A 23,762-nucleotide genomic window follows, 5' to 3' on the forward strand; every position below is an offset into this window, starting at 1 on the left:
CTTAAATTGCCCATGGAGTATAGAGTGTAGTCTAATTGGATTTGTGTGTATAATCATGCTTAGTAAGTATGTACTCCTTGGAAAAATGTGTACTGACTGGTATGAATCTGTAGTATATGCAGTGCTGCAGAGTTTATGTAATAAAGTATGCATATGCAAAATACTCTGTGTTTTGTTTTTTTTTTTTAATTTTTTCTGGCCAAGTATATATCATTAAAATAAGTGGATTTGGTGCTTCACCATTCCACATCACACTCTTCCTTTTTGCTAATTTTTATGAAAGACTTGACCCAGTGCTGTGTTAGATGTTTACGTCTCTATTTTCTGTCTGTAAGCTCCCTAAGGCAGAGAAGGCAATGACACCCCACTCCAGTACTTTGCCTGGAAAATTCCATGGATGGAGGAGCCTGGTAGACTGCAGTCCATGGGGTCGCTAAGAGTCGGACACAACTGAGCGACTTCACTTTCCCTTTTCCCTTTCATGCATTGGAGAAGGAAATGCCAACCCACTCCAGTGTTCTCCCCCAGGGACGGGGGAGCCTGGTGGCTGCCGTCTACGGGATCACACAGAGTCGGACACGACTGAAGTGACTTAGCAGCATCAGGCTCCCTAAGGAGAGAGTCTCTGTCTTACTTATCTTTCTTTTTTTCTTTCTTCGCTTAAACATCTAGTGTAGTGTCTTGCACATAGTGTTTAGCAAGTGATAGTTAAAGAAGAGGAAGAGAAACAATTATATGTGTGTATTGGTAAACATCACTTGATTGCAAATAATAATCTACTGCAATTGGCTGTGATTCTAAACGAGGATTGCTGAAAAATCATAGGGACATAGACTGTGTAACTGAGGAAGGAAATATTCAGGTCTCACTAGGGATTCGAACAAAGCACTTAGAAAGCTTGTAGGAACTGTTCAGTTCAGTTCAGTCGCTCAGTCATGTCCAACTCTTTGTGACCCCATGGACTGCAGCACGCCAGGCCTCCCTGTCCATCACCAACTCCCAGAGTTTACTCAAACTCGTGTCCATTGAGTCGGTGATGCCATCCAACTATCTCATCTTCTGTCGTCCCCTTTTCGTCTCATCTTCAGTCTTACCCAGCATCAGGGTCTTTTCCACTGAGTCAGCTCTTCGTATCAAGTGGCCAAAGTCTTGGAGCTTCAACTTCAACATCAGTCCTTCCAGTGACTATTCAGGACTGATTTCCTTTAGGATGGACTGGTTGGATCTCCTTGCAGTCTAAGGGACTCTCAAGAGTCTTCTCCAAAACCACAGTTCAAATGCATCAATTCTTCGGTGCTCAGCTTTCTTCATAGTCCCAGCTCTCACATCCATACATGAGTACTGGAAAAACCATAGCTTTGACTAGATGGACCTTTGTTGGCAAAGTAATGTCTCTGCTTTTTAATATGTTCCTTAGGTTGGTTATAACTTTTCTTCCAAGGAGTAAGCATCTTTTAATTTCATGGCTGCAGTCACCATCTGCCGTGATTTTGGAGCACAGAAAAATAAAGTCAGCCACTGTTTCCCCATCTGTTTGCCCTGAAGTGATGGTATCAGATGTGATGATCTTAGTTTTCTGAATGTTGAGCTTTTTTTTTTTTTCTATTTTTTTTTCTTGAATGTTGAGCTTTAAGCCAACTTTTTCACTCTCCTCTTTCACTTTCATCAAGAGGCTCTTTAGTTCTTTACTTTCTGCCATAAGGGTGGTGTCATCTGCATATCTGAGGTTGTTGATATTTCTTCCGGCAATCTTGGTTCCAGCTTGTGCTTCCTCTAGCCCAGCATTTTTCATGATGTACTCTGCATATAAGTTAAATAAGCACGGTGACAATATACAGCCTTGACGTATTTCTTTTCCTATTTGGAACCAGTCTGTTGTTCCATGTCCAGTTCTACCTGTTCCTTCCTGACCTGAATACAGATTTCTCAGAAGGCAGGTCAGGTGGTTTGGTATTCCCATCTCTTTCAGAATTTCCCACAGTTTATTGTGATCCACATAATCAAAGGCTTTGGCATACTCAGTAAAGCAGAAATAGATATTTTTCTGGAACTCTCTTGCTTTTGTGATAATCCAGCATATGTTGGCAATTTGATCTCTGGTTCCTCTGCCTTTTCTAAATCCAGCTTGAACATCTGGAAGTTCATGGTTCACGTATTGCTGAAGTCTGGCTTGGAGAATTTTGAGCATTACTTCACTAATGTGTGAGATGAGTGCAATTGTGCAATAGTGTGAGTATTCTTTGGCATTGCCTTTCTTAGGTATTGGAATGAACACTGACCTTTTCCAATCCTGTGGCCACTGCTGAATTTTCCAAATTTGCTGGCATATTGAGTGCAGCACTTTCACAGCATCATCTTTCAGGATTTGAAATAGCTCAACTGGAATTCCATCACCTCCACTAGCTTTGTTCGTGGTGACACTTCCTAAGTCCCACTTGACTTCACATTCCAGGATGTCTGGCTCTAGGTCAGTGATCACACCGTCATGATTATCTGGGTCATGAAGATCTTTTTTGTATAGTTCTTCTGTGTATTCTTGCCACCTCTTCGTAATATCCTCTGCTTCTGTTAGGTCCATACCATTTCTGTCCTTTATTGAGCCCATCTTTGCGTGAAATGTTCCCTTGGTATCTCTAATTTTCTTGAAGACATCTCTAGTCTTTCCCATTCTGTTCTTTTCCTCTATTTCTTTGCATTGATCGCTGAAGAAGGCTTTCTTATCTCTTCTTGTTATTCTTTGGAACTCTGCATTCAGATGCTTATGTCTTTCCTTTTCTCCTTTGCTGTTTGCTTCTCTTCTTTACACAGCTATTTGTAAGGCCTCTTCAGACAGCCATTTTGCTTTTTTGCATTTCTTTTTCTTGGGAATGATCTTGCTCCCTATCTCCTGTACAGTGTCACGAACCTCTGCCCATAGTTCTTCAAGCACTCTGTCTATCAGATCTAATACTTTAAATCTATTTCTCACTTTCACTGTTAGGGATAATTGTTAGGGATTTGATTGAGGTCATACCTGAATGGTCTAGTAGTTTTCCCTACTTTCTTCAATTTAAGTCTGAATTTGGCAATAAGGAGTTCATGAATTGACCCATAGTCAGCTCCTGGTCTTGTTTTTGCTGACTGTATAAGAGCTTCTCCATCTTTGGTTGCAAAGAATATAATCAGTCTGATTTTAATGTTGACCATCTGGTGATGTCAATGTGCAGAGTCTTCTCTTGTGTTGTTGGAAGAGCATGTTTGCTATGACCAGTGCATTCTCTTGGCAAAACTGTATTAGCCTTTGCCCTGCTTTCTTCTGTACTCCCAAGGCCAAATTTGCCTGTTATTCCAGGTGTTTCTTGACTTTGTACTTTTGCATTCCAGCCTCCTATAATGAAAAGGACATCTTTTTTGGGTGTTAATTATAGAAGGTCTTGTAGGTGTTCATAGAACCGTTCAACTTCAGCTTCTTCAGCATTTCTGATCAGTGCATAGACTTGGATTACCGTGATATTTGCCTTGGAAACGAACAGAGATCATTCACTACTTTCTGGCCTCTATCTAACTCTTCTGGACTCTGACACTATATTTGACCCTCCTTCTGCTTATGGTTGTAAAACCTTTTGCCTTGGCTTCTGTGAGAACTCTTCAGTTTCTCTGTATTATCAGCCTTCTCTGCTTCTCCTTACATTTGAAGGAAAGATCCTTTTATGTAACTCTTTTCCATTTAAGCACCAGCAGAGAGTGATTGAAGTTCTTTGTCTCAGTTGGAAGTTCCTAGGAAAGAGACTTCCCAGGTGGCTCAGTGGTAAAGAATGTACCTGCCAGTGCAGGAGATGCAGGTTTGATCCCTGGGTCAGGAAGATGTTCTGGAGAAGGAAGTGACAAAATTCCCGTAGACAGAGGATCCTGGTAGGCTGCAGCCCTTGGGCTCAGAAAAGAGTTGGACATAACTTACTAACTAAACAGCAACAACAAGGAAAGAGACTCACTGACTTAGTTTGGAGTAGCTTTTCAATCCAGATCCCAATGCTCTGATAAGGAGGCAGAGGATCACATGGACTACACCACTCAGCATAGAGTACGCTCTCTAAGAATGTGGCTCAAGAACTGGGAGAAAGCAGTTGCCAGTATGACAAGAGAACAGTGGACTCACAGCCCATACATTTTTACTTTTCATGTTCCAGTTGCTAGAAAGCAAAGCATTTTGCCTTGAGACATTTCAACATACCGAGATTCTCAAAGTGGGGATTAGAGTCCATAAACAACAACCATGTGATGTCCTAGCAAAGGACAGTGAGTACTCTCAGAAAGAGAACTACTTCTTTCACAGCTGATTGTATCTGTGTTTATTATACTTATCATATGCTTGTTGGAAAAGAATAATCTTAAGAGAAAAGCCTTCTTTGGGCCTGTGTTAAAAGAGACCAATCTTCTTATACTTAGAGGGGTCTGAAACACTGATATTTTAATATATGTATAGCATGCTTTTAATATAGAATTTACAAAATATGAAACAATATAAACTGTACAGATTTGATCCATCTTTTTGTTTTGTTTTTATACTAAATCTCTAAACACACCAACGTGAAACGATGAATTTAAAGCCATTTCTGCCAAACTTCCACCCTTTGAAAGCCTGCTCCTTTCCGCATGAGTGGCATATTTGAAATAAGTAACCACTAGGGCAACAGCAGAAGCCTCATATTTTAGAACGGTAAAGCCCTGTCCCCTGGATAAAGGGTGAGGAGGATGTTTGGAAATATCTGAGTGTATTTGAATATCCTTTGCAGAAGGAGCAGCAGCAGTGTCGCTGTTGTTCCTCTCAGGGAGAAGAGCCCAAATATGAAAGTGTGCTTGGGTTGGTGAGTTGGTAGCAAGTGCCTGAGGTGGGTATGTGAAAAGCATCTTTGTCTTGAAACTGACTTATAACATAGGGAACAGACTTGTGCCTGCCAAGGGGAGGCGGTGTGGGGGAGGGATGGATGGGAGTTTAGGATTAGCAGATGCAAACTAGTTTATATAGGATGCAGGTCCTACAAGGTCCTACTGTACAGTGCGGGGAACTATATTCAATATCATTATGGTAAGTAATGGGAAAATATAGAAAAGAATATATGTGTATGTATGTATAACTGAATCACTTTGCTATACAGCAGAAACTAACACAACATTGTAAGTAGCCTATATTTCAGTTTTTAAAATATCCTCTGTTTATGGAGCAAACTTCAGACAAGGGCAAGTGTGTTGTGCTTGTCATCTTTTTCCCTGAAAGAGTCTGTATGCATGCATGTGCATTTCGAAATCTACCTACGTTGTCCGGAAAACATTTTTAAATGGCATTTTGGACTTCCCTGGTGGTCCAGTGGCTAAGAATCCACCTACCAGTGCAAGGGACATGGATTCGATCTCTGGTCTGGGAAGGTCCCCCAGGTCGCGGAGCAGCTAAGCCCATGCACTGCAACTACTGAGCCCGCGTGCCTGGATCCATGCTCCGCAACAAGAGAAGCCTTCACACCGCAACGAAGAGTAGCCTCCACTCTGCAACTATAGAAAGCCCTGTGCGCAGTAGTGAAGACCCAGCACAGCCAATATATAAATAAATCTTTATTTTTTAAGGACTTTTAAATGCTTCACTGATGTTACAGCATAAATCCAATCTGTAGTAAATTGTTACTGTTGTGAAGAAAAAATAGGATTATTTTCATATACTGGACTTGAAAAGCTGTAATTGTCATACTCTGTATGAATTTTCTGGTCTTTAATGGAGCTAATTTAGTTGTGATAGTACAATGAATTTCTTTCCATTTTTTCAAGGATAAAACATCATGACTTTTAACTTTTATTAACTAGCTACATTAGTTTGCCATAAGAAGGGGCTGATATTTCTGAAACTCAATACCCAGTACATTTTTGGACTAGGATTAATTCTTTGGTTGTGTGTCCTTTGTGTGTTTTTTTCAGTGGTTTAGACCATTAAGACATTTCTCATATGCTTGCTTGTCTGTTGGAGCCAAACCCCTGTGGCCCTTGTCTGCTCTTAAAAACTCTCAAATAGCTCTGAGTCACTTGAGGCATAGAAGTAATTACCTCTAATTACAATACACACATAAAATTTGTCCCCCTCCTGGAGAAAAAAAAGTACCACCTCTGTTTTAGATATTTTGCTGATGAAGAGTTGTTGAGCCAGTACTTTCTTTATTTGCAAATAGAGTGTTGTGAGTTTATTATAGAAATTGTGCGGCCTGCATGCACCTCACAGTTACACATAGTAACTAACACCTTTTCAGTGCATTGTTTTGCAAAGTACAGAACTGGGAGAGACATTTGCTCAGAATTTGTTACTTGGATTTTGACTTCTTTTAAGGATCTTCATGAAAAATAGAAGGCGAAGTTCCAAAAATAGACCCAAGTCACTTATATGTTCATGGCCTGGGCTGGAGTGTGGTAATTGGTTCCAGAAAACGGTTACAGTGCTCTTGCAGGCAAAGGTTTGGAAACAGTCAAGCTCCAAAGCCTGTCCAAAGTCAGCACAGACCCTAAGGTCTGTGATGCTGTTTGCTCCGTTTAATTCTAGGTTATACCTAACTTTTCTGTCTTTACAGATACCTGTCTTACTATGTACTTGCATGTTTCTCTTCCTCCCATATTCTCCAGACATTACGAATAATTTCGTGATTGCCCTTAGAAAATGCCTGTGGAAGGAAGGCAAGTGCAGAAGTCTCGGTGGCCATCATAGGACTCACCGCAGCCCTCAGTGACTCCTCCTCCTTAACTCACAGTTTGTCAAGGTTAATTATTAAGAGGAAAGGTAACATTTAGCATCCTCAAAGCTATGGATTACCTCGAATGAAAGAGATGAGTTGTTGAAGTGAATTATTCCTGTGGGTTATGAGAAGGTGAAAAGCAGTGTCTACTGTATTATATTAAAACTCAGTGAATTCCTTTCCAGTATCTCTCAGTGTCATTGTGAGAGAGAATATTTTCCTTAAATTCCTGTAACAGACTGCATAAAGATAATGCCTCACACCTATTATCGAAATAATCCTGTTGCTAGTAAGCCTTTTTGTATTTATAGCATATTTGTATCTATAACTATACCTAAGACAGAAACCAACAAAAAGATCAAGTTTTAACATACGTGAGTAATATTTTCTTCTTTCAATGACTCCTAAGTAATTTATATTCCGCCCACTTAAAAGAAGAGTGTGTCAGCTCTGTGCCCCTTTGCACTCTTTTGTGCTTTCAACAGTCTGACACACTTTGAACTTTTCTCTACATTTTTTTCCTCTTTCTCTATAATTTATATTGCTTTAATTCAACTTTTCTTACCAACCTGTAGAGTCTGTTACTAATAATTACTTTAGTCATAGTGCAAGGAGATGATATTTTCACTAGCAGGAACTCAACATCAGCTGTGTCCATAACACTTGTGAGTAAAGAGCCACAGAGTTATATAATAAAAAACATAGTCACTGCCTATTGGAAGGAAAGCGTAATGTTTATTTTCATATTTTCTGTACTACTCTCAAGGAGCTCACTAAAGTATGCAAGTAACTATAATGCACAGCAAAACAATGGAATGTTATTTTTAAAATTTACATATAAAATTATATGGAAGTTCTGAAGGGAAAAATGGTTTCTAATTATGGGAAACAGGGAAGGCTTTTTAAAGAGGGTGATAGGTATAGAAAATTCTTGAAGAGATGGGAATACCAGACCACCTTACCTGCCTCCTGAGAAATCTGTATGCAGATTAAGAAGCAAGAGTTAGAACCCAACATGAAACAACAGACTGGTTCCAAATTGGGAAAGGCTGTATATTGTCACCCTGCTTATTTAACTTATATGCAGAGTACATCATGCGAAATGCTGGCTGGATGAAGCATAAGCTGGAATCAAGATTGCTAGGAGAAATTATCAATAATCTCACATATGCAGATGACACCACCCTTATGGCAGAAAGGGAAGAGGAGCTAAAGAGCGTCCTGATAAAAGTGAAAGAGGCGAGTGAAAAAGGTGGCTTAAAACTCAGCATTCAAAAAACTAAGATCATGGCATCTAGTCCCATCACTTCATGGCAAATAGATGAGGAAACAATGGAAACAGTGACAGACTTTATTTTCTCGGCCTCCAAGATCACTGTGGATGGTGACTGCAGCCATGAAATTAAAAGATGCTCTTTAGAAGAAAAAGTATGATACACCAAGGCAGCATATTAAAAAGCAGAGACATTACTTTGCCAACAAAGATCCATATAGACAAAGCTATGATTTTTCCAGTACTCATGTATGGATGTAAGAGTTGGACCTTAAAGAAGGCTGAGTGCCAAAGAATTAATGCTTTCAAACCATGGTGTTGGAGAAGACTCTTTGAGAGTCCCTCGGATTGCAAGGAGATCAAACCAGTCAATCCTAAAGGAAAGCAGTGCTGGATATTCATTGGAAAGAATGATGATGAAGCTGAATCTCCAGTACTTTGGCCACCTGATGTGAAAAACTTTCTCATTAGAAAACACACTGATGCTGGGAAAGATTGAAGGCAGGAAGAGAAGGGGCTGACAGAGGATGAGATGGTTGGATGGCATCACTGACTCAATGGACATGAGTCTGAGCAAACTCCGGGGTCGCAGTCATGCATACAGTCCATGGGGTCACAAACAGTCAGACACGACTGAGTGAACAGCAACACTGAGCATCCCGCTTGGGTTAAGTTCTGGCCTATACTTCCTGTATTAATCTAAACATAGGCCAAGTTGCCCTCTGAATTCCTAAATGATGTGTTTATTAGGCTTAAAGATTGACTACTTTGTAGTTACATTAGAAAAATACTACTAATGCACTTTTGATAGAATCTTAACCTGTGGTTTTGTAAGGAAAAATATACTTTATTACTTGAGTTTATAACCTATAAACATCATCAGTGTCTTGTGATTGACACTTAGGTCCATACACAGATTGCATTTCACAGAATCTGTTGTTTCTGTTCAGTCACTAAGTCATGTCTGACTCTTTGCGACCCCATGGAATGCAGCACATCAGGCTTCCTTGTCCTTCATCATCTCCCGGAATTTGCTCAAACTCATGTTCATTGAGTCAATGATGCCATCCAACCATCTCATCCTCTGTCACCCTCTTCTCCTTTTCCCTTCAGTCTTTCTCAGCATCATCAATCTCCTATCAAAGTAATGTTACTTGGTAGTCCTTGCTGTCATTCTAGATGTCCGTGGACGTTAGGGCACAGATAGATATATTTGGTACAGTAAAAGAGCCTGAGGAACTTCCTGGCGGTCCAGTGGTTAAGACCCTGTGCTGCCAGTGCAGAGGACACAGGTTCAGTCTCGGTCAAGAAACTAAGTTTCCACCTGCTGCAAAGCGCAGCTCCCCACCCCCCCGCCCCCCAAAAAAAGAGTCTGAATCTTTGGAGGCAGAGCGAGGTTTGTCTTGGCTCTGCCACTCACTGTGTGACCTGAGCAAGTCACTTCAGATGAATTCCTTACCCATACAATGAGAGTAGTAATTCCTGTGTGTGTTTGTTAGGATTAAATTGGAGGACCTATATAAAAACATTAATAAGCTTTAAAGCAGTTTATGATCAATATACTTTTGTGACACGGGTGTGCTTTGAGTGGAAATTTCTTATTGTAGTATTGTGCAAATAGTAGGGGGGGGAGTCACCTGACTTTGAAATATCAGTGATAATTTAGATCAAAGGCTAGGAGACTCCTGAAAACATGTTGTGGCTACATATGAGAGAGGAGATAACCTAGTGCTGGGGCTTTGGGAAGAATGAGTCAAGACGTATTCTGAAAACATTTTTAAATACTGCCTGGGCCTAGGACAGTAGTGATAAATGTGAAAAGAGGCCCAGCACTGGAGACAGACTAGGAACCAAAGAGGATTTAAACTTGGCAGTGTGGCAACATATACCGAAGTTAGATGTGCACCACCCTTGACGCAACATTTCCTCTCTAAGGAATCCACCTTCAAGAGATAATATGTGTTCATGCCCCCAGATGTAGGCACAAGGAATTTTTACATATGTATATGTGTCTCTGTCTAGATATTTTCATTTTCAATTGATGGAGTTCTGGTTTACTTAATTGAGTGGGTGAAGTGAGGGGAGAGAATTGCTTGCCCTACAGGACTGACCTCAGGCCAGCCAAAGCCAGGACCAGTCCTTGGTCCTCTGGTTTGTGGTGTATTTGTCTGTCTGTTTCTCTGATTTCTGCTTTCTCTGTGTTGATTTCATTCTCAGATAAGTAATCTTCCTATTCTCATGTGGTAGTCTCAGAGAGCTTCAGGTAACGCTCCTTTCTGTTTAGTTATCAAGCGAGACAAAAATTGCTCCTCCTTCCCTATAGTAAGTAGTTCCACAGAGTCCAAGAGCCGACTCACATTGTGCCAGCATAGTTTAAGCACCTATTCTTGACCCAGTTCCGTAGGGGAGGAGGACAGAATCTTCTAATTAACCTGGCTTGAGTCATATCCTTGGGGTGGCAGTGGAAATGGCTTGACCCCACTTTACCCTCAAGTAGTAACAGTAGGGAATGGTGCTTTCACCCCAGAAGAGTAAGATGATGTTATCAGAAGAAGGAATAAAATAACACATGTCAAGCAGAAGCTGTTCACTGTAATATCTATTTCTGATAACAAATATATGGGTACAACCTAAATGTCCATCAGTATAGGAAAACTTAAATATAATACATCATAGGGGGAGATAGGATATAGCTTTTAATGTACAGCTATATGTTGATAAGGGAGAATGTCCATTATATAATATTAAATTTAAAATGAAGTTGCAGAGTAGTATTTTTAATTATGTGTCTGTGTATCATCTATTATGTATGAATACTTTTTATTCATATGTTTCTGTACTACTTTTGGTTTGCTGTCATACTTATTTTAAATTATATATCACTTCTATAATTTAAAAAAAAATTATGTCCCTGGTGGCCCCTTTTCCAGATAAGGAACTGAAATTTACAAAAATCAAGAAGTATAGAAAGATGAACAGATGCTACAAAGGTATAAAATAGTATTCATGGAACTGATATAAAAATATTGGAAACCAAGAAGGTGGATAGGACAAATTAACCTGCCTATGTAAGAAGGGAAAGTAACTTTACCAAAAAGACATGTGGTTTAGGGACTTCCCTGGCGGTATGGTGGCTCTGCGTACCCAGTGAAGGGGACATGGGTTCAGTCCCTGGTTGGGGAACTAAAATCCCACATCTCGCAGCATGGCCAGAAAAAAAAAGTCTAAAACTTGGAGACAATTGTGTTTATATATTTACTTGGTATGAATACTTATTCTGCCCTTAACTACCATATGCTTTGACCAGTGCTAGGCAGTAATAAACATAATTAACACATAGTTAACATATAGTAATCAACTGCCTTCAAAAAACCTTCATACGGAAGGCAGATTCATGGACAAAGAAAGTGTAATGGGAGTTGGGCAGAATTGTCAGGAAGAGGTTCATTGTACTTTGAGTAATCTCATTTTTCCCTTTTTATTCCTTCTAAATACTTGCTAAACTTTCTTAACTTTTCAGTTGTTATTGTTCAGGTGTGTATTAAGAAGAGTTGGTCATCTCTCACCTTTTGAAACTCAGTAGTCTGTCTTTATAACTTAATCACAGGGATAAAGTGGTAAATTTTCAGAAACTAGGTCTTTTCATCCCATAAATTTACCAGTTCTGAACTGAGTTACTAGTCTTTTGGAAAAGAAAAAGGGTCTCCCACCCTTCACTCCCACCCCTAATACATAACACACTTCTAACACATTTTTTATCTTTGATGCATTCTGCTACAGAAGAAATCTGTCCTTTTTCTTTGTTTGTTTGTTTGAAATCTGTCCTGTCTTAGACTTTTTCCTGATTCCTTTGACTAAACAAAAGTTCGAAACCTGCTTTGAGTGGTAACGCCTTTGTAATTGTGTACATACACAACTGTATGTAATAGAGAAACTGTAAAAGCTCAGTTTCTGTGAGATTATTCCTTTGCTCTTGCCTCTTACCTTCTCTTCTCCCACCATACAAATTTGAGCTCCTGTTAGCAGCATATGTCTAGTGATACTCCAGTTCCCAAGAGGCCAGTGAACAAGGTGGTTGTAAAACATTTTTCATTATAGACTAGAGAAAATAATGCTGATTCTTTAATCCTGGGTCTCACTGTTTTGGTTATTACACCAGCAGTTTGAATAGATTCACATGTTGAACTGCGTCATATTGTAAAAAGGCATTTTTTTTCAGAGTCAGAGAAGTGAGAGGGATTCTGTTCTTTTTTTTAAAAGAAAAACACATGTAATGTCTCATGTTTTTTGTGAGAATGCATTGTTTTTATTGTTTTAATATTTTCTGAGTTTTAAAGGGTATGGTTTCATTTTCTCCTTTCACTTTTTCCTTTGTAATATAATCATGTTTATCTGCCTATTCTTTCTGCTTTCTTGTTAAGTGAACTTATTTAATATTATTATTACTATCCCTATGTATATAGTAATAATAACATTAAATTATTCCCTATATATCAGTAATTCCCTGATCTCTAGTAAACGTTAAGGAACATTCGGTAATTGTGCTAAAAGCCACTACCATTGGTGGAACCAAGGACAGCTTAAGTTTGGAGAAAAACTATCCTATTTTCTTTAAAAATTAAAAAACAAACTGTATAAACAAAGAAAAGGAATTGCTGAGGTCATTATGTCCTTAAAGGTTTTTTTCCAGCCCTGACTTTAGAAGATAGTCATCAACCTATATGTACTTTTTCATAGAAATATTAATATAGATTTTACTTTTTTATATCCAGATATTAATGTACATATGAGACTTATTTGAATTTGCTTCACAGCTAGGTAATTTAGTTTTTCAAAAAGAATGAAAGGCTAATTATTAGGCAATAATGTGATCAAATTACCAAAAGCTTCAAGGTGGTTCTATTTCAGTTCTCTGCCTGATGTGTATTTAAAAATATCTCTACTTAGGGTAGTTACTGTTCATAATACATTATGGAATCTTTTTAGGTAACAGCTTAGATGATAAAGAAGCCATTATCCTTGATTTGCAGTGTTTAACCCAAGTTGAATTTATGCCAGATTGAAAATTAGCTGTAGTGTTATATGCTTTGCTTCCTGTCCTGTGCAACTTGATATATGTGTGGGCCATATATGTCCAGCAGGGGTTATAAGAATATGTTACTGATGGATGGAAAAGCTATTTCATAGTTCCCTGTGAGAATATACATGATAACATCTGCAGTGTGGGTATAGCCTTGAGGTTTTGCTTTAGAAGAGATTTAGCCTATGGCTAAAGGTAATAGAGTGATATCTGTTGTAAATCCTTCAGAAGAGGAAAATTTGAAATCTACTTCTTTAATTTTCAAGCTTTTATGCAGCTGACCAATTTAGGAAGGAGACCTTATTAGTGCTTTTATTTTCAGAGCAGACGAGAGATTATAATACTACCTTAATTTCTAAAATACCAAGAATTGAGTGATTTCACACCATCAGTTCAGTTCAGTTCAGTTTAGTTGCTCAGTCGTGTCCAACTCGTTGCGACCCCATGAATCACAGCATGCCAGGCCTCCCTGTCCATCACCAACTCCTGGAGTTCACTCAAACTCTCATCCATTGAGTCGGTGATGCCATCCAGCCAGCTCATCCTCTGTTGTCCCCTTCCCCTCCTGCCCCCAATCCCTCCCAGCATCAGAGTCTTTTCCAATGAGTCAACTCTTCGCATGAGGTGGCCAAAGTACTGGAGTTTCAGCTTTAGCATCATTCCTTCCAAAGAACACCCAGGGCTGATCTCCTTTAGAATGGACTGGTTGGATCCTTTCACACCGTAATGTTGGTTAATTAAAAATTTTTTAAACAATGGATTAGAGATGGCTCTGTAGAAGTAGAGTGAAACCTAATATACAGGATTTCTTATTTAAATACAGCCCAGGTGATAAATCATTACTGTGCAGTCGTCTCTGACCAAAGAGGCAGATTTTTCTCATGGGCCTGTGTCTTTCACCACCAGCACTGGCCAGTTTGGGGTTAGTCATGTGTAAAACCAGACACAGATTGAAACTTTTGTGAGGGCATCTTTATCTGTACAGACAGTTCTAATAAATTACGACTGCATCTTCCAAAGAGATTTTTATACTCAATAATACCTAAGAAACTCCAGAACAAGTCTTTCAAATAGCCTTAAAATGATTCCTTTCGAAAGGTATTGAGTCCAGTTGTTCTGATGGGAAAGAGCTTCTGAAAAAGATTAGTCTGTCAGTGTTTTCCAAATTTTCATAATATATTAGCCATAAAGCAAAGCAGTGCCCTTTATTTTCTACCCTCTAGATACAGAGTTTTCCAGCTGAGGTTGTGCTTCTGAATTACCTGTGGAACTATGCTTATACCCACTACTAGAAATTCTGGTTTGGTAGGTTTGATGTGATGTCACTGTATCTGTTTTTTAAAGTTTTAGAGGTGTTTCTGATAGACACACTTTCAGTTGAGTACCACTACCAGTTACCATTACCAGCTTACATTTGAATTTGTACCACACATAGTCTATGGAGACAGGTTTCATTTATACTGGTTCTATGGCTTTACAAAGAAAAACCTATAAGATAGCTAGAAGGAAATCCTAGCTATAGTCAGGATTATAGATTTAAAAGAGAACGAGTCTAGGAACTTCCCTGGTGGTCCAGTGGTGAAGACTCTGCTTTTACCCGGTGGGGGGGAAGCCGGGGGCAGTGGGGGTGCAGGTTCCATCCCTGGTTGGGTAGCAGAGATCCCACATGCTGGACGGCATAGCCAAAATAAAAGAGGGAGAGAACCAGTCTGAACTCCTTCTCTTTATGGATGAAAAAGAGCAGAGAGGTGAAAGAATTTTCAGAGTTGGTAGCAGAACCAAATCCACAACTCTGACTTGAGTTCTTTGTACACTAGCATCTTGGACCTAGTCCATCTTTGAGAAAAGCCTTCAAGGCCAAGATTCAGTAATCCAGAAGTTGTCTTGAGCATCCCAAAGCCCAGTGAGGTATTAAGAGATTCAAAGTATTTAATAAAAGGAACAATAATACAGCCAGCAGGAACTCCTCACATCTTTCTAGGCAGGAGTTACGAGTGACATTACTCACAGTTAGAAATTATAGACATCACCCAGAAAGCTTTTGTGGCTTCTTTGTAAACATGGAAATTTCTGACAAGAGATGCCTAGATTTGGTACTAAAGATTGTCAAGAACAAGATGACCATCTGTCTTATTTTTAAATTGATCCTTAAGTATTGGCAGCAAGTCTAGAAAATCATGCCAGTTTTATATTTCTACACAGCCCTGACTTTTAGCTTGTACTTCAGAAGGAGGATATTGTGTCTAGGTTTGCAGTTTAACCAAGTAAAGGAGTAGAATGTTTATTAATTAGGATTAGACTTGGTTGTAAAAAAAAATTCCAAAGAACAGTAGTTCAATCAAGGTAGAGATTGATTTTTCTTCTGGATTAAAAAAAGTCCAGAGGGAATGGAAGCCTTGCATTAGTGTGGTTGCTTCTCTGTCATCAGGGATGGGTTCTTCTAATTTTGTTTCATCCATATCTAAATCTTCAAGGAGTCTGATAGTTCTAGATGGCTTCTGGAGCTTCAGTCATCTCAAAGGCACATACCTCCAACTTGAGTCAGCTCCCTTAAAGAACTTCTCTAGAACCACCCTGTCTAACAATTTCTGTTTCCATCTCACTTGCCATTCCTATTATCAAAGGAGACTAGAAGGTTATAACTAGCTGAGTTGCTGTTCATAAGAATTAGATATTTTGTTGTTAACAAAAGAGGAGGGAATGGATATTGGGCAGGCAACCAACAGATCTGCCCCACCTATTTTGAAGAATATATTAGGAAAATCAATTTTTCATCACATCACAAACTGTTACATAGGATGTAGCATTTAAAAGATCTCCAAACCACAGTCTACACTGTGTCTGATTAATTAAAGCAGTAAATCTCTATGGTAGTGTACTGCTTTGGATTTCTCAGCAGGGCTCGGGAACAGCTGTTAGGTTTTATATATTTTAAGTGAACTGAAGATGAGTTCTTAAAACAACAGGGGGAAAGAGACAACCTTTTGGGGAAGGGGAGAATCAAAACAAGCACAAGGCAATTCAGTGGATGTTTATGGGGCTAATAGGAGCAGAGTATACTATGGTAGACAGTATGAGCCAGGAATGACCTGATAGAAACACTGGAAAAGAAGTTGTCTAGTATTTAAATGGAATAAATAGACTGATGCAGCACACAAAATAATTGTAGATGTATATTGTAGCAATGATTTGTACCAGTTCCAAATATACAAGACCTGTGCTGAAGAGAAGGACAAGCATATTGATTGGGTTAAAGTTTTAAGGATTAGATATTGTCTCAGTTCCTTTGGGCTGCTGTAACACAACACAGACTGAGTGACTTATAAACTCAGAAAATTTTTTTTCTCAGTTCCAGCAGCTGGAAGTCCAAGATCACGATACCAGTGTGGTCAGGTTCTGCTGAAGCCCCTCATCTGGGTTGCAGACTGCTAACTTCCTGTTGTGTCCTCACAAGGCTGCAGGAGCTAGGAAGCTCTGTGGGTTCTCTTTCTTAAGGGCACTAATCCCACTCGTGAAGGCCTTGCCTTCATGATCTCACCTCCCAGAGGCCCACACCTCTTAAAATAATCACACTGGGCATTCGTAGCATTTGTAGCATCAACATACGAATTTTGGGAAGAGGCCACAGATGTTCAGATCGCAGCAGATATAATTACCTCTGCCAGTTTCCTACCTGTACAAATGAAAAGAGAATGCCAAGGTGGAGAGAACCTTGTTATCTGAAAAACTCATAGGTAGGAGCATGCAGCGACCTGCAGCATTTACAGCTGTAGACCACAGTATACATAAGTGTATTAAGATGGAAGTGTTCCCACTCGGAACCAGGAAGGACCAGATTTTTTAAAGTTCTGTAGTCTCATTCATACCCACAGTTCACATGGTGCCATTTAGCACATATTTATTGATGTCTCATTTACAATACACTTTAAGGAGGAAATTCATTCACAAGTTGCCACTTAGATGAGAAAGTCTAGATTTTGGCTTCTTATAACTATGAATTTCAAATGCGGGGAAAGCCCAGCCTTGTATTTTTATTCCTTTTCGTTTCATAATTACTTATCAGTAACCAAACCCAGCCTGTTGACTTTGCTCCTACTGAGAAAAAACAGGAAGCTACAGAGACTCCCTATGAGAAAAAGACCAGGCTGCACCCTCTGTCGCCTCACCCCTTCAGCCTGAGTCCTCGTCGGAGCCACAGCCACAGACAGCTCTGTCTCCATGTGGTTTTGGCAGTAAGCACAGAGTACACGTGAGGCCGCCTAGTGCAGCAGGCTGTGTGAGCCTGGCCTTTGAGCTCACCAGTCATCCTTTTGAAACTTGTGATAGTGTACTCTTGGGCACTCTTGGTGGAGAATAGTTTATGCTCCAGTGCGGCAGTGGACCACGGACTATTCTCTGTCTTGCATAGCAGTGGGAATGCCTTTGGTATGAAATAACTACTTTATTTTGAACATATTGTGCAGTGACTTAGCATTTGCCACACATCACTAGTTTCTTTTGAAGCTGTCGTACTCAGTTTAGGTTCTCCGGTAGGAACTATGAAAGAAAACGAAAACCTCACATGTTGTATTTCCTTTGTATCTGCTTCATGCTGATGCAGCTGTGTCATATTTTGGTCTTTGGGTCCCTCACTCTGCACCCCATTTTCCCTCTGCTTTCAGGTGAAGGTCTCCCACAGGTGTATTACTTTGGACCGTGTGGGAAGTACAATGCCATGGTGCTGGAGCTTCTTGGCCCTAGCTTGGAGGACTTGTTTGACCTCTGCGACCGGACCTTTACTTTGAAGACTGTGTTAATGATAGCCATTCAGTTGGTAAGTTGGCGTTGCTTTTCTGCCTAGGGATAGACAGGGAGGAGCAGGTCTCCTAACCTCATCCTGTGTGTCCGTTGGCATTTACCAGCTCTAGTGATACCTTGCGAATGCACATTGACTGGCTTGGTGGCATTGTAGACAGCTGGCTGAGGCAAAAAGGGCTAACCCAAGAAGTCACACTGTATTTGCCGTTTGCTCTATTTTAAGTTTGCACCTTGGAGCAATACTGTGCCCTTAACTGTAGTGCAGGTGGTATATAGGGAGAAAGAGGGTGATTCGGTGACGGTTGCTCAAATGCAAGTAACTTCTTGGTGGTTTTATTCATAGGTTTTAAACGCGTGGCTGTAAAGTTCTGTCACACCCTCCCTCTTTCCTTACCATCGCATCCAAGAAGAGATGGAAAACATAACCCACTGCCCTAGAATCAGATTCCAGAGTTGACCAAGAGCCTGCCTTAGGTCTCTTGCCTCTAGTTCTCACAGAGACCGACACAGCTAAAGCTGTGTCTCTCAGCACCTACCAAATCCCACACCAATACCAGTTTAAGGAACAGTTAGACAGTTGCTTTGAGAAGTTTGTCAGCCCCTCTGCACAAGGATGTAGATGTGTCTCTGTGGGTCTGAAATGGTGATGGTCTCACCCACTTTAAAGACTTGAAAATGTTAGAAAACTGTTCTTGAGTTTAAAAAAAAGTTCAAATGCCCAAGCTCCCTTTCTATACTAAGCAGAAATGATTTAAAGGTAGAAATAAACTTAATGAAATTTGAAAAATTTTTTATTTTGGGCTATGTTTACTGTCTCATAAGAACTGTACTCCTACCTCCGCCGTTAGTTCAGTTCAGTTCAGTCGCTCAGTCGTGTCCGACTCTTTGCAACCCCATGAATCGCAGCACGCCAGGCCTCCCTGTCCATCACCAACTCCCAGAGTTCACTCAGACTCACGTCCATCGAGTCTGTGATGCCATCCAGCCATCTCATCCTCTGTCATCCCCTTCTCCTCCTGCCCCCAATCCCTCCCAGCATCAGAGTTTTTTCCAGTGAGTCAACTCTTCGCATGAGGCGGCCAAAGTACTGGAGTTTCAGCTTTAGCATCATTCCTTCCAAAGAAATCCCAGGGTCTATCTCCTTCAGAATGGACTGGTTGGATCTCCTTGCAGTCTAAGGGACTCTCAAGAGTCTTCAACACCACAGTTCAAAAGCATCAATTCTTCGGCACTCAGCCTTCTTCACAGTCCAACTCTCACATCCATACATGACCACAGGAAAAACCATAGCCTTGACTAGACAGACCTTAGTCGGCAAAGTAATGTCTCTGCTTTTGAATATGCTATCTAGGTTGGTCATAACTTTTCTTCCAAGGAGTAAGCGTCTTTTAATTTCATGGCTGCAGTCACCATCTGCAGTGATTGTGGAGCCCCAAAAAATAAAGTCTGACACTGTTTCCACTGTTTCCCCATCTATTTCCCATGAAGTGATATTAGTTCAGTCAGCTTCTCAGGGCCTCACTTTCCTTATTTCTGCAACAAAGCGACAGTGTATAGGAAGGTGTGGGCAGGAGGTGAAGGAAGCAGCAGCATCTGTCTTCAGAGGCCACCACCATATTATTTCTTGCCTGGGAGTAATTCTTGCCTCTCAAATGCTTTCCTTCTACAGTAACATAAAAACATTAATTCTGTTCACCATTTGCAAGTTGTTATGTGAAGTAAAACCATATACTATCATTTTAGCTGAACTACACTGTCCTTTTCTCTTTTATCTTCATATTTGTCATATATGCATTAGTATCAGAAAATACGTTCTGATTTACAAGAGTAAAGTGACTCTAGGTGGTGAAGAAATAAGTTTTATTTTAATTTCAGTAATGACAACTTTGAGCTGATAAAACGTTTTGGAGTATTTTTATAATAAGCTTCTTCAGAGTAGTATTTGTATCACTGTCATTCTCTCTTTTAGCTTTCCCGAATGGAGTATGTCCACTCAAAGAATCTCATCTACCGAGATGTCAAGCCAGAGAACTTCCTGATCGGTCGACAAGGCAATAAGAAAGAGCATGTCATACACATTATAGACTTTGGACTGGCCAAGGAATACATTGACCCTGAAACCAAAAAGCATATACCTTATAGGGAACACAAAAGTTTAACTGGAACAGCAAGATACATGTCTATCAACACGCATCTTGGCAAAGGTGTGTTTATTTTCAGCTCCAAGAAAGAGGCAGGTTGTTAAAACACCTTTTTATTCCCAAAACACTTTTGTACCCACTGTGCATTACAACTTGTGATTCTTATTGCTTCACAAGGTAAGTGATGTTTATACTTGAGAAATTAAGATGGTAAGTCAGTGACTTTCTCAGTATCCTGTTGACAGCTGAAGGATTTTTAATTCTTTGTTTCCTAATGCTTATTTTCTCAGCAGTGTGGATACTTTAATGACTGAATTAAGGTGATAGCATCTTGGTAAGTTGAGTGATGAGTTTGACCCCCTATATCACCTGGAAAGGCCATCAGGCTGATCTGCTTTGGAGAAGGGTACTTCATTAAAACATGGACCAAGCTTCTGTTGTCTGTGCATAGTTCCGTGACTCATTTTTCCAGGAAAAGCCTATGTCTTATTCAGTGAAAATACATTTGCTTTTCCATGAGTCTTGAGCTTTACTCATGATAGACAATTTGGACAAATATTGCTAAAAGCTCTAGTCAAGGCAGAAGTCCTTCCATGTTAGAGAGACTAGTCCAGAGAGAGTATTTGTTAGAGAAGCCTAAGAACCAGTGGGAAGGCTTAGTTGGTAGGACTCTGGGCCCTCAGCAGCTTCTCCAGGAAAGCTTCCCTTTTTGTCTGTTTTATATATTTGGCTTTCATGGAAGATTCTATTTGAAGAAAAGGTACTAAGGTGATTGAAAAGATATGTTTGAAAATCACCACTCTAGAGAGTAGACATATAAACAGAATATTAGACTCCTAGATATAGCTCATTATATATAAGGTGTTTAAATATTAATGAACTATTTACACAATAAGTATTTTAAAGACTAATGTAAGCAGCTATGAAGTTGCCTCATTGAGTACACTACTCAGATTCAGGTGAGGATTCTAGTGAAGAATAAAAATGACATTACCAAGTGGTGTGATACAACCTAAGTTGAAATGAATGCTGTCAGGATTTTTTTTCTAACTACCTGGATATTCTCACGTAATTAAATATAATAGTTTAAAATTAGAGTGGAAGGTTCTCTGCCACTTTTTATTGGTGACACTTTGGACAAGTGTCAGACTTGTCCACAACTTGTCCCTGAAACTGACCTGTAAAAATAGAGTAATATTTCACAAGGATGTGTTGCAGGTTGAGTGAGTGATAACATGTAACACAGTTCTGTTGCAGTGTGCTCAGAATTCCCTTCTTCCTTCCTTTTCACAAAGAGAGAGACTGTGCTACATAGTAAAGTCATGATCGTTTGGTTTAACTGACAGTCTGGAAGTTGTTCGGATGTCTGCTTCCTGGGCTCAGCATTTGTGTTCTGATTTTATTATTCTTATCAGGAAAAGCAAGAACAGATAAGAAATACGTATCCCTTGTTGTTTGTATAAGTTACAATGTAATAATTAAGAAAAGGGGATGTAAATTCAGGCTCTTTAAAATAAACTTGTATGGGCCAGTAACCTTCCTCTCTCACCTTCAGTTATCTCATCTGCCTTGAAATGTTTATGTTAATAGTACCTTATAGCATAGGGTTCTGTGAGATAATACATATAAACTGTTTAGGATATTGCTTAATAATACTAAAGACTGTATAATGGTAGTTACCATTTATTCAACGAAATATGTTTTAAGCATCTGCTGTCATCAGATTGGGTTCCTTTATCTCTCGGTGTAGCTATTTCTGCTGGAATTTTTGAGTTTAGCTCCACATGTGGACTTCCTGAGTTCCAGGGTGTTTTTCAGGTCAGATCCAGCCTGTCACCAAATTTGTCTGTAATGTCCCCATTGTAGAGAATACATATAGGTGGTTGTCACATACCCTTTAAACCCTCTGCCCATGGTCTCAAACTCAGAGAGGTTTCTGTAGGAACTCTAATCCTATTGGTTTTCAGATGTGTAGCTTCTTTTATGTTGTAATGGAAAAAAGAAGTGTATCTTTTAGGGAAGCACTAAATCTGACATTTACTGCATTAGATTACTCACCTTCCCACTGATTAAACCTGCCCATTTTATATTCCTTAATATTTGAAGTCAGGGTGAGGACACTGGGTCACCTGGCTCCTTTCCTTCAAGGAAATATATTTGACCTAAAATCAAGCATGCAATGCAGATAAACCAAGCACATCTTTCTGACTGTTTGAAAGGAACTCTTTATCAGTTCAGTTCAGTCACTCAGTTGTGCCCAACTCTTTGTGACCCCATGGACTGCAGCACACCAGGCTTCCCTGTCCATTGCCAATTCCCAGAGTTTACTCAAACTCATGTCCATTGAGTCGGCGATGCCATCCAACCATCTCATCCTCTGTCATCCCCTTCTCCTCTCCCCTTCAATCTTTCCCAGCATCAGGGTCTTTTCAAATGAGTCAGCTATTCGCATCAGGCGGCCAAAGTATTGTAGTTTCAGCTTCAGCATCAGTCCTTCCAATGAATATTCAGGACTGATTTCCTTTAGGATGAACTGGTTGGAACTCCTTGCAGTCCAAGGGACTCTCAAGATCTTCTCCAACACCACAGTTCAAAAGCATCAATTCTTCGGCACTGAGCTTTCTTTATAGACGAACTCTCACATCAATACATGACTACTGGAAAAACCATAGCTTTGACTAGATGGACCTCTGTTGGCAAAGTAATATCTCTGCTTTTTAATATGCACTCTAGGTTGGTCATAACTTTTCTTCCAAGGAGCAAGCGTCTTTTAATTTCATGGCTACAGTCACGATCCGCAGTGATTTTGGAGCTCCCCCCAAAATAAAGTCTCTCACTGTTTCCACTGTTTCTCCATCTATTTGCTATGAAGTGGTGGGACCAGATACCATGGTCTTATTTTTCAGAATATTGACTTTTAAGCCAAGTTTTTCACTGATCAAGAGGCTCTTTAGTTCTTGGTCGCTTTCTGCCACGAGGGTGGTGTCATCTGCATATCTGAGGTTATTGATATTTCTCCCAGCAATCTTGATTCCAGCTTGTGCTTCATCTAGCCTCACGTTTCACATAATGTACTCTGCGTATAAGTTAAATAAGCAGGGTGACAATATAAAGCCTTGACGTATTCCTTTCCCCATTTGGAACCAGTCCGTTCCATGTCCAGTTCTGACTGTTGCTTCCTGACCTGCATACAAATTTCTCAGGAGGCAGGTCAGGTGGTCTGATATTCCCATCTTTTTAAGAATTTTCCACAGTTTGTTGTGGTCCACACAGTCAAAGGCTTTGGTGTAGTCAATAAAGCAGAAGTAGATGTTTTTCTGGAACTCTGGTGCTATTTTGATGATCCAGAGGATGTTGGCAATTTGATCTCTGGTTCCTCTGCCTTTTCTAAATCCAGCTTGAACATCTGGAACTTCATGGTTCACGTACTGTTGAAGCCTGGCTGGAAGAATTTTGAGCATTATTTTACTAGCGTGTGAGATGAATACAATTGTGCAGTAGTTTGAGCATTCTTTGGCATTGCCTTTCTTTGGGATTGGAATGAACACTGACCTTTTCCAGTCCTGTGGCCACTGCTGAATTTTCCAGATTTGCTGGCATATTGAGTGCAGCACTTTCACAGCATCATCTTTCAGGATTTGAAATAGCTCAACTGGAATTCCATCACCTCTACTAGCTTTGTTTGCAGTGATGTTTCCTAAGGCCCACTTTACTTCACATTCCAA

At 39.9% G+C, this 23,762-nt stretch overlaps 1 protein-coding gene across 1 annotated transcript in view; it reads left to right on the forward strand.

Moving 5' to 3' along the window:
* Positions 1 to 23,762, forward strand: part of CSNK1G1 (casein kinase 1 gamma 1) — a 148,327-nt gene that overhangs the window by 88,646 nt on the left and 35,919 nt on the right. The window contains exons 5-6 of the mRNA XM_052647408.1: positions 17,761 to 17,912; positions 19,866 to 20,100. Of these exons, the coding sequence (XP_052503368.1) occupies positions 17,761 to 17,912; positions 19,866 to 20,100 (387 nt within the window). The remainder of the gene's footprint in view (positions 1 to 17,760; positions 17,913 to 19,865; positions 20,101 to 23,762) is intronic.

This window comes from Budorcas taxicolor, chromosome 10, assembly GCF_023091745.1.
Source record: "Budorcas taxicolor isolate Tak-1 chromosome 10, Takin1.1, whole genome shotgun sequence".
NCBI lineage: Eukaryota > Metazoa > Chordata > Mammalia > Artiodactyla > Bovidae > Budorcas > Budorcas taxicolor.